The sequence below is a fragment of the Carcharhinus amblyrhynchos genome, chromosome 15 (genome assembly GCF_965287045.1).
Source record: "Carcharhinus amblyrhynchos chromosome 15, sCarAmb.v2.hapA, whole genome shotgun sequence".
NCBI lineage: Eukaryota > Metazoa > Chordata > Chondrichthyes > Carcharhiniformes > Carcharhinidae > Carcharhinus > Carcharhinus amblyrhynchos.
Window position 1 is genome coordinate 9,190,908 of NC_137338.1, and position 15,556 is coordinate 9,206,463.

Sequence of the window (15,556 nt, forward strand, 5' to 3'; positions counted from 1 at the left end):
ATCTCCACCAAGACGCAGGCAGTCTGTTAGGATTCAAGAAAGAAAGCAATTAAACATTAAAGTCTCTGAGGTTTATCGTGCAGGAGTGCAGGTGAAAGCTTGCATTTTATTCCAAAGACTAAATTCACAAAGAGTTAAATGAGACTGTAAGATTTTCCTCAATTTAGCTAGACGGAAAAGTTTCCACCGAAAATAATTTTAAACAAGAAATTCAAACTTCCAGTTAATAACCAAAAAGATGGCACAGCAAGATTTCATGTTTTAAGACATTTACTAAACAAAAAGTCTAAAAGTACTATTCATTAAATAGCAACCTTGTAAGCAACTTACAATTTAAACACCAGAACAGTACTTTAACACAACCAAAATAATACACTCCACAGGTATGCTTTACACGAATCTTTAAATAGATATTCAATTCTCCTAGAATCAGTCCAAGATAATTCTTAGCTCCTGAGTGTTTGATTCCAATATTTTCCTGTTCAAACTTGGCAAATTGTTATCCCCAGAACTGCCCTTCATGGTGAGACTTTCCTGGAAACATCCCTCTCCAGCTAAAATGAGGAAAATCTTATAGCCTTATTTAACGCTTTGTGAATTTAGTCTTTGCAATACAAACATAAGCTTTCACTTACACTCCTGCATGATGTACTTTAGAGACTTCTAGTGTTTTCTTTCTTAAATCTTAACAGACTGCCTACATCTGTAGTTTTCAGGATATCTTAGAACACTTTTCTCTCTCAAAGCCCGTTTTCCTAGCAATGTGAATCACATGGGTCTTGTATCCAGGTAGAAATGTTGTCCTTGAGAGCCCAAATCTTTTTCATCTTGGAACTAAATGGACAGTTTAAAGCACAGCTGTTTAGAACCTGACATTCTCGAGGCTTTTTTCAAGAACTTTGGAGATTCATTATCCACTGTTAGCACACAGGCATCTTCCATTTTCTCCAGGTGTAAACACTTTGCATCTTCTTCCCAGTGAAACCATCCAGATCCCCTTTCATCTCTAACAGTCAAACCATTCAGGCTGACTATAATAAAAGCAGCATACTGCAGATGCTGGGATCTGAAACAAAAACAGAAAATGCTGCAAGATGTCAGCAGATCCGACAGCATCTGTGGAGAGAGAATGTTGGTTCTATTCTCTCTCCACAGGTGCTGTCAAACCTGCTAAGATTTTCCAGAATTTTCTGTTTCACTCAGGCTTATTGTCAGGCAGACTTCAGACTTCATCCTGCCTGCCTGCCGCAGATGCAAATGCGACAGTATCGGTCAGAGCAACAACGCACGGTCCTTGTGGAGACAAAGTCCCATCTTCACAATGGGGATGCACTCCATCGTGTTGTGTGGCACTACACCATGTTTTAAACAGATATTACAACTCAAGACTGGTCAACTATGAGGCACTGTGGGCCATCAAACACAATCTGTAAACTCATGGCCCAGCAATATTCCCACTCTTCCATTTACCACCAAGCCAGGATCGACACTGGTTCAGTGAAGAATGCAGGAAGACATGCCAAGAGGATACCTAAAAATAAGGTGTCGCTCTGGTGAAGCTACAACACAGGACTACTCGCATGTGAAACAGCTTAAGCAACAAGTGATAGACAGAGCTAAGCAAGTCCACAACTAATGGATCAGATCTACTCTCTGCAATCCTGCCACATCCAGTTGTGAATGGTGGTGGACAATTTTTTAAAAACTCAGTGGATGAGGGACCACAAACATTCCCATCCTTAATGCTAGGAGAACCCGGCACATCAGTGTAAAATATACACTGAGCATCTGTAGCAATCTTCAGCCAGAAGAGCAGATAGACTGATCCACCCCAGCCTCCCCCAAAGTTACCCATGCATCACAGATGCCAAATATCAGTCAATTCAGTAGATTTCATTATATTAAGACATGGCCTAAGGCAATAGTACTGACAATTTGTGCTCCAATTTGTGCCACTCTCCTAGCCAAGCTGTCCAAGTTCAGCCACAGCACTGGTATCTACCCAGCAATGTATAAACTTGCCAAGGTATGTCCTGTACACAAAGAGCAAAACATATCCAACCTGGCCAATTGCCGTCCTATCAGTCTACTCTCAATCATCAGTAAAGTGAAACAGATCACCAACACTTCAATTAGGTTTCCACCAGGGTCACTCAGCTCCTGTCCTCATTACAGTCTTGGTTCAAACATGGACAAATGAGCTGAACTCCAGTGGTGAGGACTGTCTTTGACATCAAGGCTGCATTTGACCTGGTGTGGCATCAGGAAGCCCAAGCAAAACTGGAGTCAACGGGAATTGGGGGGAAAGAGTTCCATTGGTCAGAGTCATACCTAGCACAAAGGAAGATATCTGTGGATGTCGGAGGTCGTTCATCTCAAGTCCAGGATATCACTGCAGGAGTTCCCTCAGGGGAAAGTCCTAGGCCCAACCTTTTCAGTTGTTTTATCAATGACTATCTTACTATCATAAGATCAGAAGTCGGGACATTCACTGATGATTGTACAATGCTCAGCATCATTTCCAACTCCTCAGATGTGAAGTCCATATCTAAAGGCAGCAAGATCTGAACAATATCCAGGCTTGGGTTGACAAGTCACACTAACATTTATGCCACACAAGTGCCAAGCCATGACCATCTCCAGCAAGAGAAAACCAATTGTCATTCCTTAACATTCAGTGGCATTCCGTGATTCTCAAAATTAATATCTGTATACCTCATTTGATCTCTTAGTCATCTAGGGAAGCTGTTTCCTGACAATAGAGCTATATACACCTGATTCTGTCTGGATGCCTGCTAATCTCATTACTGGGAAATGTGGAATCTCATCATCCCCTTTGGAATGTTGGCTACTGCTGTCACTAGACAGGTTTTTACCGGTTGCTGGGCAGATTATATCATATGTTCCTGCTTATCAGATTGAAACCTCTCACAATAGCATCTCTCCCTCTGACACTCTCTCCCTCTGACTCTCCCATTAGGCCAGAAGGCTAATGGGATGCTGGCCTTCATAGCGAGGGGGATTGAATATAAAAGTAGGGAGGTCTTGCTGCAGCTGTATAGGGCATTGGTGAGGCCGCAGCTGGAGTACTGTGTGCAGTTTTGGGCACCGTACTTACACAAGGATATTTTGGCCTTGGAGAGAGTGCAGAGGAGGTTTACTAGGCTGATACCGGAGTTGAGGGGGTTGAGCTATGAGGAGAGGCTGAATAAACTGGGCTTGTACTCGTTAGAGTTTAGAAGAATGAGGGGAGATCTCATTGAGACGTATAAGATGATGAATGGGATGGATAGGATAGAGGTGGAGAGACTCTTCCCGCTCAGAAAGGACAGTAGGACTAGAGGGCACAGCCTCAAGATAAAGGGGGGACGGTTTAGAACGGAGTTGAGGAGGAACTTCTTCACTCAAAGGGTGGTGAATCTCTGGAATTCTCTGCCCGTTGAAGTGGTGGAGGCTGCCTCGCTAAATATTTTTAAGACGCAGGTTGATGGGTTTTTGATAAGAGAGAGGATTAAGGGTTATGGGGAGAGGGCGGGAAAGTGGAACTGAGCAGCGACAGATCAGCCATGATCTTATTGAATGGCAGGGCAGGCTCGAAGGGCTAGATGGCCTACTCCTGCTCCTATTTCTTATGTTCTTATGTTCTTATGTTCTTTCTTTGTTAAATTCTTGTTCCTGATGTTACTAGGCAGATCCATGGAACACTATCTACAGATATAATGGCCATGTGTCTATGTAAATTTGTCATGTTGTAATAAAACACTGTAGCACCATCACTGATGAAAAATTGTAATGATTTTGGGGTGTATTTACCTTTGATTTTTTAAATTTGATTTATTATTGTCAAATGTTTGGGGATACAATGTTTCTTGCACGCTATACAGACAAAATACACAGTTCATAGAATACATAGGGGAGAAAGAAAGGAGTGGGTGGAGAATATAATGTTGCAGTCACAGCTATGGTGTAGAGAAAGATCAACTTAGTATAAGGTAAGTCCATTCAAAAGTCTAATGGCAGCAGGGAAGAAGTTGTTCTTGAATCTTTTGGAACATGATCTCAGACTTTTGTATCTTTTTCCCACTGGAAGAAGGTGGAAGGGAGTATGTCTGGGGTGTGTGAGGCCCTTGATAATGCTGCCTTATTTTCCAAGGCAGTGGGAAGTGTAGACTGAGTCGATGGATGGGAGGCTGGTTTGCGTGATGGACAGGACCACATTCACAACCCTTTGTAATTTCTTGTGGTCTTGATAAGAGCAGGAGCCATACCAAAATGTGATACATCCAGAAAGGATGCTTTCTATGGTACATCTGTAAAAGATGATGACAGTCATAGCGGACATGCTGAATTTCCTTAGCCTCCTGAGAAAGCAGAGGAGTTTGTTGTCTTTCTTAACTATAATGTTAGCATGGAGAGACCTGGGCAGGTTGTTGGTGATCTGGACACCTAAAAACCTGAAGCGCATGACCATTTCCACTTCATACCCATTGGTGTAGACAGGGGCATGTCCTCCACTATACTTCCTGAGGTCGATGACTACCTCCTTTGTTTTATTGACACTGAGGGAGAGATTATATTGTTGTCATACCATTTCTTCAGACTCTCTATCTCTTTCTCTAAACCCTAGCCTTTACTGTAACACTACATTCTGCGTTCTCTTGTTTCCTTCTCTATGAATGGTATGCTTTGTCTGAATAGCGCATAAGAAAACAATACTTTTCATTGTATACTAATACATGTGATGATAATAAATCAAATCAAAATCAAAACCTTTCCTGTACTCTGACTCATCATTGTTTGAGATCTAACCCGCTACGACGGTATTATCAGCAAACTTGAAAATGCAGCTGGATCGGAATTTAGCCACACAGTTACCTTTGTAAATGAAGGTTTGACATTTGTGGCAGTTATCTTTATAAATGTGGGCATAAGAATTTCTATTGGAATCTAAAATTTAAGGACTGAATGTATGTCTTCACAATGGGGAAATGAATAATGCCTGCACACCTTCATTCAATTAACCTTTGACTTATAACCTTGTTTCACCCTAAGACTTCATTTAGATTATCCATGGGCAACAGTGTGGAAGACAAACAAGTTAAGCATTAAAGGCCTTGGTGTGAAGTTCAAATCCAACAGACTCATACATGAGAACTGATATATGTACAGAGTATGAATAGTCCCAACTTCTAATCCTGGCCTGTGCTGAATGAGCTGCTGACTTTGAATGGAACTACCTTATACTAAGCTGATCTTTCTCCATACCCTAGTTGTGACAGTAACACAACATACCCTCTCCTTTCCATCCCCACTATGTATTCAATGAACGGGATGCTTTGTCTGTATACCGCACAAGAAACAATACTTTTCACTGTGTACCAATACAAGTGACAATAATAAATCAAAACAAAAATTACACAGTTGGGGAACTATTGGAAGGGGCAAAGTTAGCCTGAGTGCCTGTCCCCCCCATTTCCCCCACTAAGTTAGGGCAGAAGAAATTAGTAGCTTTGGTTGCCGCTGGAAAGTGCGGACATGTGGGATCAAGGTGGGTGTTCAATACTGGTGCTCCTCACCTACATTCATCTTTAAAGATTCTGAATGGACAGGAATCAAATCAGAGCATTTAATGATTCAGGGAACATTCAATAGGATAAAACATCTTTTCCTATCCAGTTGTTGACTAGCCTGTTGTTTATTTCTGGCATCTTTCTGTTTTTATTTCAGATATACAGTATCCACATATTCCCTTTTGAATCTGAAGTCAACAACAGATGCTTAACAGGGAAGGAAATAACACATTACCAGAGCAATATTCTGTGGCTGACTTAATCATTTTTTGGTGGATCTGAAGTGACATTCTTCAGCAGAATGTTGTGACCAAGTATAAGTTGGCTGAACACAACAGCCAGGGTGTTTCTCTGGTACTTTCCTGTTGCTGAAGAAAAGACTTCCGGGCATTCTTACCGGTGGCTTCCGGCTAATTTTCAAGCCTTTCCAAAAGGCAGAATTTTAAATTTTATTCGGAAGGTGTAGTCAACAACTTTCTCTTGACCACCTTCTTCTTAATCAAAGACTCGTACAGCTGTGGCCAGTAATGATTTGGGGATTCTTCTCCCTCTGAGGTGGATGTTAATGAGTCCTGAAGATGAAAGCACAGTATCTCCCCAGTATCCTGACCAATGTTTGTCGCCCAACCAACATTACTAAAAAATTACTAAAGTCCAAAGATGTGCAGGTTAGGTTGATTGGCCATGCTTAAATTGCCCCTTAGTGTTCTGAGATGTGTAGGTTAGAGGGATTAGTGGGTAAAATATGTAGGGATATGAGGGTAGGGCCTGGGTGGGATTGTGGTCAGTGCAGAGCTGATGGGCCAAAGGACCTCTTTCTGTACTGTAGGGTTTCTATGATTCTATGATCAATTATCTGGTCATTATTACATTGCTGTTTGTAGGATCGTGTTGTACACAAATTTTGACTATTGTGTTTCTCACATTGCAACATTGATAAATACAAAAGTACCCTTTTTCTGCAAAATAAGTGAAAAGGTTTTGGATATCGAGGGAGGTGAAAGCGGCGGCACAGTGGCACAACAGTTAGCACTGCTGCCCCATAGCACCAGGCACCCGGGTTCAATTCCAGCATTGGGTCACTGTCTGTGTGGAGTTTGCACATTCTCCCCATGTCTGTGTGGGTTTCCTCCAGGTGCTCCAAGTTTCCTCCCACACTCCAAAGATGTGTGAGTTAGGTCGATGCGCCATGCTAAATTGACCGTAGTGTCAAGGGATTAGCAGGGAAAATATACAGGGTTATGGGAATAAGGCCTGGGTGGGGTTGTGGTCAGTGCAGACTCAATGGACCAAATGGTCTTCTTCTGCACTGCAGGGATTCTATGAAAGGCACTATATAAATGCAAATCTGAACTAGTTCTATCTATACACACAGGAAGCCTCCAGTTTTTGATCCATGCGGTCCAATTTTCATTCCCAAGGCTTCCCAAACCTGACCCAGGAGAAACTTATCTGCATATTCAAATTTTCATTCCTGGGGTGCAGGGGCTAACTGCAATCAGACCGACTGTCACTGAAAACAATGTAGAGGCAGCTACAAGGGCTGCCAAGTGCCAAGGCAGGCTGGTTAAAAGGATTTGTCCCAGTTATAATGAAAACAGTAAGGCCCTCACCCACCTCTCACAAATTCCCCAAGCTCCAACCATGCCACCTCATTCCCCCAGTGCCCATGGTCCCTCATACCCTTCATGCCAACCTATGCCCCTCTAGCCACACTCATTGCCTCCATGCTAACTTACTGTCAACTCATGCCAAACCGTACCCCATACTCTTTGCCCCAACATACCTCATACTAGCTCACCTGGAATCTGCCATGGGCAAACATCAGGAGCCATGATGAGACGAAATAACATAAAGTTTTAAGTATCTATTGGAGATTTAAATATATTATTTTTCTTATTCATTCGTGGGATAGGGCCACTGCTAGCTGGCCAGTATTTATTGCCCATTTTTATGATAAAACACTTTAATGATAAAAGTCCATTCAATATAATTAAAACCCTTCAAATATTTAGTCTCTTATAAAACCATGTATATTCATAGCCAATCCCTTTAGAATACTTGGAGCTGTTCATCAAACTATGAATTTAAAGTCCCCCACTGTGATAATGGTAAGTTGTGGAAGCAGTCAAGCAGTACTCATATTATGTCAACAAACAACTACTGAAATTGCAAGCGCTAATTTTGAAGTGAAGTAAAGACTAGCATCATTACATCTCAATTTCTTTCTTACTCTTTTCAAGTTTGATGCAGTTCTGCACCTCAAGCTTTGCTGCTACCACTGTGGTGCATCAATTTTATTTTTCTAAATGTCTCGTTAGGCCTTGACCGTATTGTGTCCAATTTTGGGCACCACGCTTTCAGAAGGATGTGAGGGCACAGAAATTATTTACAACAATGGTTGATGGAATGAGGGACTTCAGTTATGTGGATGGATTGGAGAAGCTAGGGCTGTTCTCCTTCAAGAAGAAAAGCTTAAGAGATTTGATAGGGGTGTTCAAAGTCCATGAAGGCCCTGGGCAGATTAGTTAGGGAGAAACTATTCCAGTTAGCAGAAGGGTCGAGTACCGAAGGCACAGATTGAAGGTAATTGGCACAAGAAACATTGACAATATGAGGAAAAACTTTTTTACGCAGCAAATGGTTAGGATCTAGAATGCACCAATGGAGCATGTGGTGGGGGCAGAGTCATTTGAGGCATTTGACAAGAAATTATGGGGGGAATTGCAGGGAAAAAAGAGGGGCCTAGGGAAGGTCTTGGGTGAGTTATTCTTGGAGGGGGAAGGCACTGTGAGCGGCACAATGGTTAGCATGGCTGCCTCACACCACCAAGGACCCGGGTTCGATTCCCAGCCTAGGTTACATGTCTGCGTGGGTTTTCTCCCACAGTCCGAAAGACATGCTGGTTAGGTTCATTGGCTACACTGAATTCTTCCTCAGTGTAGCCGAACAGGCACCAGGGCGTGGTGACTAGGGGATTTTCACAGTAATGTTAATGTAAACCAACTAGCGACACTAATAAATGAACTTTAAATAATGGGCCAAATGTTTGCTGGAGCAGACTAGTGAAGGAGCAGAGAGAGAGAGATAAGATTTTACCTGTTAAAAAGCTGTTTAAATAAGTTTAAAGCACTTTGTTCTCTGTAGAACTGTTTAAAGCATTTATTTTATTGTATTTACTGCTTTAAGAATTCTGAGGGAGTGGTTAGAAGGGAGTAATGGGCCAGCCAGCTTTAAATCAGCGCCAGGTTTAAAAGGAGGCCTGGTGTAGACAGCGGGCAGCGGAGTGAGTGGGAAGTAGAGTGAGCAATTAGGGCTTAATATCAAAAGGGCTGGAGAGAAAAAGGGCCAGGTGAGTTCGTGTGGAAATTTTCAACATTACTACAGTGAATAACGGAGGGGCATGTGATGTGTGGTTTCTGTATGATGTGGGAACTGGTGGACCCCAGGGTCCTCCCCAGTGACCATGTCTGCAGTAAGTGCAGGTTGCTGGAGGAGCTCCAGCTCAAGGTAGATGAGCTGGCCTCTGAGCTACAGACACTGAGACTCATCAGGGGGAGAAAGGGTGCCATTGTCAATGGGGTGCAAGAGACATCCACCCCCCCCCTAGACTGGCTAACTCTAAAGGTTAGGAACAAGAGGGGGCTGCTAAGAGGAGGAAGGAGGGTGGGGAGAGGAGGAAGGAGGGTGGGGAGAGGAGGAAGGAGGGTGGGGAGAGGAGGCCTCAGCCTCTCAAGCTGCATAACAGGTTTGAGGCTCTGGCTTCCAGTCTGGACAAGGACGAGGGAGGTGAGGTGGGTGAGCAAACTGCACACAGTACAGTGATGCAGCAGGACACAGGCAAAGAGAAGGGGAAAAGGAACATAGTTGTAATTGGGGATAGTGGGGTGAAGGGTATAGACACTGTCCTTTGTCACAATGACAAAGTGCACAGAAGGGTGTGTTGTCTGCCTGGTGCTCGGGTCCGGGATGTCGCGTCTGGGCTGCAGAGGAACCTGGAGTGGGAGGGTGAGAATCCGGTCGTTGTGGTACATGTGGGTGCCGGCGACGTAAGCAAAATGCAAACTGAGGATCTGGGGAGGGAGTATGAAAAGCTGGGAATGGAATTAAAAAGTAGAACCGACAAGGTGGTTATCTCTGGGCTACTGCCTGAACCGAGTGCAGACGGGCGTAGGGTTGACAGGATTAAGGAAGTGAATGGGTGGCTCAGGGATTGGTGTGGGAGGAATGGGTTTGAATTTATGGGGCATTGGCATCAGTATTGGGGTAGGTGGGACTTGTTCGGGCGAGATGGGGTTGGTCTGAACCATGCTGGGACCAGAGTGCTGGCGAATCGTGTAAAGAGGACTGTAGGCAGGGCTTTAAACTAATTGCGGGGGGGAGGGTGTGAGGGTAGGTGACATTATGGGATCTAAAGTTAAGGAGACGGTACAGGTAAGGGAGGAGGCCAAGGATGTCCCAATAATAGAGGGAGTAAGGGGCGTGAGTATGGTTGGTGGCATTCTGGCAAATAAGGTCCAGGTGAAGGCTGGGATGAAGGCGCTTTATCTGAATTCACGAAGCATTCGGAATAAAGTGGATGAGCTGGTGGTGCAGATCGACACCAATGGATATGATCTGGTGGCCATTACAGAGACGTGGCTGCAAGGTGACAGGGACTGGGAGCTGAATGTCCAGGAGTATCAAGTGTTTAGGAAGGATAGGCAGGAGGGAAAAGGGGGGGGCGTAGCTCTGCTGATTAAGGATAGCATCAGGGTGGTAGCAAGGGATGATATTGGAGCCAAGGAGCAGAACGTGGAATCGTTGTGGGTGGAGATTAGGAACAGCAAAGGGAGGAAGATGCTGGTGGGTGTCGTCTATAGGCCCCCGAATAATGATCTGGAGGTGGGGCGGGCTGTTAACGCGCAAATAAGTGCGGCGTGCAGGAATGGGACGGCCGTAGTTATGGGGGATTTCAATCTGCATATTGATTGGTCGACCCATGTTGGACGTGGTGGGCTCGAGGAGGAGTTCTTGGAATGCTGCCGGGATAGTTTCCTCGAACAGTGTGTGTTGGACCCGATGAAGGAGCGAGCTATCTTGGATCTGGTGCTATGTAATGAGGCGGGTAGAATTAGGGACCTTGCGGTGAAGGATCCTCTTGGGGAGAGTGATCATTGTATGGTGGAGTTTCTGGTGCAGATGGAGGAGGAGAAAGTGGGTTCCCGGACGCGCGTCCTTTGTTTGAACAGAGGGGAGTACGGAAGGATGAGAGAAGAATTGGCGAATGTGGACTGGGAGAGTGCGTTGGAGGGTAGGTCTGCTGAGGAGCAGTGGAGGATCTTTAAGGAGATCTTTCTTGGTGCTCAGCGGAAGTTTATTCCGATGGTCAAAAAGGATAGTAGGAGGAGAGGTAATAAGCCGTGGATAACGAAGGAGGTGAAGGAAAGTGTTAAATTAAAAGCGGAGGCGTTTAGAGTAGCTAAGAGTAGTGGGCGAGAAGAGGATTGGGAAAGGTTTAAATGTCAACAAAGATTGACAAAGAAGTTGATAAAGGAGGGTAGGAGAAACTGTGAAGCTGGGCTAGCACTTAATATAAAAAAGGATAGCAAGAGTTTTTATAAATATATAAAAAGGAAGAGGCTGGCTAGGGTGAACGTTGGTCCCTTAGAGGATGAAAAGGGGGACTTAGTGGTAGGGGATGGGGAAATGGCTGAGGTCTTGAATAACTTTTTTGTTTCGGTCTTCACGGAGGAGGACGTGAATAATTTGCCGGATGTTAGAGATGGAAAGGTGGTAGGACTGGAGGGTCTCGATGACATTACTGTTACTAGAGAGGCGGTGCTCGACAGACTGGAGGGGCTGATTGTGGACAAGTCCCCAGGGCCGGATGGAATGCATCCGAGGGTCCTGAAAGAAATGGCGGAGGTGATAGTGGATGCCTTGGTGGTTATTTTCCAGACATCGCTGGATTCCGGGGAAGTGCTGGAAGATTGGAAAATGGCTAATGTTACGCCGTTGTTTAAGAAGGGTGCCAGGCAAAAGGCAGGGAATTATAGGCCTGTTAGTTTAACGTCTGTTGTAGGTAAAATGTTAGAATCCGTCATCAAGGAGGAAATAGCGAGGCATCTTGAGGGGAACTGCTTGATAGAGCAGACGCAGCACGGTTTCCTTAAAGGGAAGTCGTGTCTGACAAATTTACTGGAGTTCTATGAGGATGTGTCTAGGGCGGTGGATAGAGGAGAGCCGGTGGATGTGGTCTTTCTGGATTTTCAGAAGGCATTTGACAAGGTGCCTCACAAGAGGTTATTGCACAAGGTCAGGGGGCATGGAGTTGGGGGTAGGGTGTTAGCGTGGATAGAGGACTGGTTGTCAAATAGGAGGCAGAGAGTGGGGGTCAATGGGTGCTATTCGGATTGGCAGATGGTGACTAGTGGAGTGCCCCAGGGGTCGGTGCTGGGGCCTCAGCTATTTACCATTTATATAGATGATCTGAAGGAGGGAACCGAGTGTAGGGTGTCGAAATTTGCTGATGACACCAAGATTGGTGGAAAGGCAAATTGTGCGGAGGGTGGGGAGAGTCTACAGAAGGATCTAGATAGGCTGGGCGAATGGGCCAGGAAATGGCAAATGGAATTTAATGTTGGCAAGTGCGAGGTGGTCCACTTTGGTAGGAATAATGGTAGGAAGGATTATTACTTACGTGGCGAAAAACTGCAGCAGGCGACGGTGCAGAGGGACCTCGGGGTCCTTGTGCATGAGTCGCAAAAACCCAGCTTGCAGGTGCAGCAGGTGGTCAGGAAGGCGAATGGGATGCTGGCCTTCATTGCGAGGGGGATTGAATATAAAAGTAGGGAGGTCTTGCTGCGGCTGTATAGGGCATTGGTGAGGCCGCAGCTGGAGTACTGTGTGCAGTTTTGGGCGCCGTACTTACGCAAGGATATTTTGGCCTTGGAGGGAGTGCAGAGGAGGTTTACTAGGCTGATGCCAGAGTTGAGGGGGTTGAGCTATGAGAGGCTGAATAAATTAGGCTTGTACTCGTTAGAGTTTAGAAGAATGAGGGGAGATCTCATTGAGACGTATAAGATGATGAATGGGATGGATAGAATAGAGGTAGAGAGACTCTTCCCGCTCAGAAAGGATAGTAGGACTAGGGGGCACAGCCTCAAGATAAAGGGGGGGCGGTTTAGAACAGAGTTGAGGAGGAACTTCTTCACTCAAAGGGTGGTGAATCTCTGGAATTCTCTGCCCGTTGAAGTGGTGGAGGCTGCCTCGCTAAATATATTTAAGACGCGGGTTGATGGGTTTTTGATAAGCGAGGGGATTAAGGGTTATGGGGAGAGGGCGGGAATGTGGAGCTGAGCCACGACAGATCAGCCATGATCTTATTGAATGGCGGGGCAGGCTCGAAGGGCTAGATGGCCTACTCCTGCTCCTATTTCTTCTGTTCTTATGTTCTTAATGGTCTCCTCCCTGTACTGTAGCCATTCTGTTAAGGCAGGCAGGAGCAGCTGTAGGTAAGGCGGGGAGGAGGAAGGAGCCCCAACACTTGGAGCTGGCTGATGTTCAGGGTCCAGCTAATATTGCAGGATAAGTGGCTCTCTGGGAGAGGCAGGGCGCTAGGACCCCGCGTGCGTCGCTGCCTGGATAGCCGGGAGGCTGGAGCGATCTTGAGAGGCTAAGAAGCAGCAGCAGCAGCAAGAAGAACAGGTCAGACATTCCCAGCTCCTCATCCCACTGCTAACAACAGGCTAATAAACTCCCAGCAAAACTTCTGGGGCAACTTTGGTCTTGAAGGGGCTGCAACATGATGAGAGTCTTTCTGTATTCCTTCAGCCTGCTGGAACTGAGTAAGTATTTCCACAGCGTCCCTTTAACTCTTGTCCTCCTTGTTGTAACTTTGTATTCAGAGCCGCTTCCTTCCACCACCACCTCCTCCTCCTCCTCTCCCTCCCCCTCCCCAAACCCCTGCTGTATTGTTCTAACGGTTTCCTCTGGCTAGAATATGTTCATACAGTCACCTTGAAGCTTGGAAAATGGGCTGCCTCCTTTATCCTTAACAGTTGGCAGCTCCTGGGGTCTGGGGATCAATCCTTGATGTTTCTAATGTGCCCCCCCCCCTCCTCCTCCTCCCCCTCCTCCCCCTCCTCCTCCCCTCAAAATATCCTGGAGGACAGAGAGGAAGAAAGAGTGAGAGAGATCTTTAGTTTGAGCTAAGGGGCTGTGTCTGGTGGAAGGCAATAAACTTCTTTTGTTCAAAAGCTTTACAGTTGTTTTTAAGTCTCAGGTTCCCTCTCTGCAGCTGTCAAAACATGGAAGGTGTTGTTGGGGTGGTGGGGGGAGGTTATGAAGGAGGGGTGCATGGGGTGACTGGGGGGAGTGGGTAGGCTGTGTGCGGTAGGTGGTGGTGGAGATTTGCCAAGATTTGGAAATCTAAAGCAAAAGTAAGGTCGATGTATTGGTCCCAAGTAGGCTTACATTTACGCTGCAATGAAGTTATTGTGAAAATCCCCCAGGCGCCACACTCCGGCGGCGCCTGTTTGGGTACACCGAGGGAGAATTTAGCATGGCCGATCCACCTAATCACACTGTGGGAGGAAACCGGTGCACCCGGAGGAAACCCACGCAGACACGGGGAGAAGGTACAAACTCCACACAGACAGTGACCCGAGCTGGGCATCGAACCCGGGTCCCTGGCGTTGTGAGGCAGCAGTGCTAACCACTGTGCTGCCCCAAACCTGGAGTCAAAACATAATTTTGGGAGGATTGTCAAAAAGATAACCCTTTGTCAGAAATATGCGCCTCTGTTCAGACTGAACATCTCCCCCCTTGCGATGAGAGAGGTTGGTGGGAGCGGGTGAGGTGATTCTTGAACCCTTTTGGAGGATGGGAGGTAATAACAGTCAGTAAGAGATATAAACGGGGGCTGAAGCAGAAGCTGGAGAAATAAATGTGAAGATATAGTCAAAAAAGGAGTGGTTTGTTGTCTGTTAGAAAGGCAATGCAGAAACAGTCTAATCTGTCTCATAAAATGCTGATGGACTAGTGTGTTTCCAGCATTTTCTGTTTTAAAACCTGGGGATGACTTGTGTTGCCCAGCGCCTGATTAAATAATGCAATTCATTGTTTTTCTTCCTCCTGAGAGTGTTCCTTCCATGAAACTGGCAGTTGTCCGACTCTGGCCTATTCACTCTGGATTCGTAGAATATGTCTTAAACTAACTAATGCCGTGAAGCAACTCTTGTTATAAAGGCAGCAACTACAGACCAGGCAATGCCCCAGATTTTATTGTCCAGCAAAGAAGGAGTCAGCTGATCCAAGCCAAGGCAGTGATTGGACAATGCCATTGACCTCAGTACTCTTGAATCAGAGGTGGGGGGGCGGGAGGAAGAGTATCCCACAACTGACCCTTAAGTGAGTGCATTGGGTGAGAAGAGGTTTCCATGACAAGGCCATGCCAGAGCAACTTGGGTTCTTAAACCTTGAAAAGGGGATATCTGAGAAAGAATGTTATAAAGTTTATGTTGTGTTACGCAAGTGTGTGGGATGGGCTAAATGGGCCGATATGTCTCTCTTGAAGTTGATACATTCGTATAAATGTCAACAAGATTATAAGGAAGAGCTAAATTTGGGATCTGAGCACGAGATCCAAACTGGCACTCCAGTGTGGCACTGAGGGAGTGCTGTACTGCCAAAAGTGCCACTTTTCAGATGAGGGGTTGAACCAAGGCCGTGATTGCTCTCTCAGGATATGAAAAGGGTCAGGGCACTATTTCAAAGAAAGGGGAGGGGAATTATCCATGGTGTCCTGGCCATTATTTATCCCTCAGTCAACATCACAAAAAGAGAATGTTTTGGTCATTAGCACATTGCTGTTTTTGGGAGTTGCTGGCTGCAATTTGGCTGTCCTGTTTTCTGCATTAACTGCATCCAGAAAAGACTGAATCAGTTTTTAAAGCACTCTGGGATGTTCTGAGATTGCGAATGCCATTGTGTAAATTAAGCTT

At 45.6% G+C, this 15,556-nt stretch overlaps 1 protein-coding gene across 1 annotated transcript in view; it reads left to right on the forward strand.

The window, feature by feature from the left end:
* Positions 1 to 13,241: 13,241 nt before the first annotated feature.
* The window catches only part of jam2a (junctional adhesion molecule 2a), a 72,538-nt gene continuing 70,223 nt past the window's right edge, over positions 13,242 to 15,556 (forward strand). Inside the window, exon 1 of the mRNA XM_080203390.1 lies at positions 13,242 to 13,399. Coding sequence (XP_080059516.1) covers positions 13,357 to 13,399 — 43 coding nt within the window. The 5' untranslated portion in view covers positions 13,242 to 13,356. The remainder of the gene's footprint in view (positions 13,400 to 15,556) is intronic.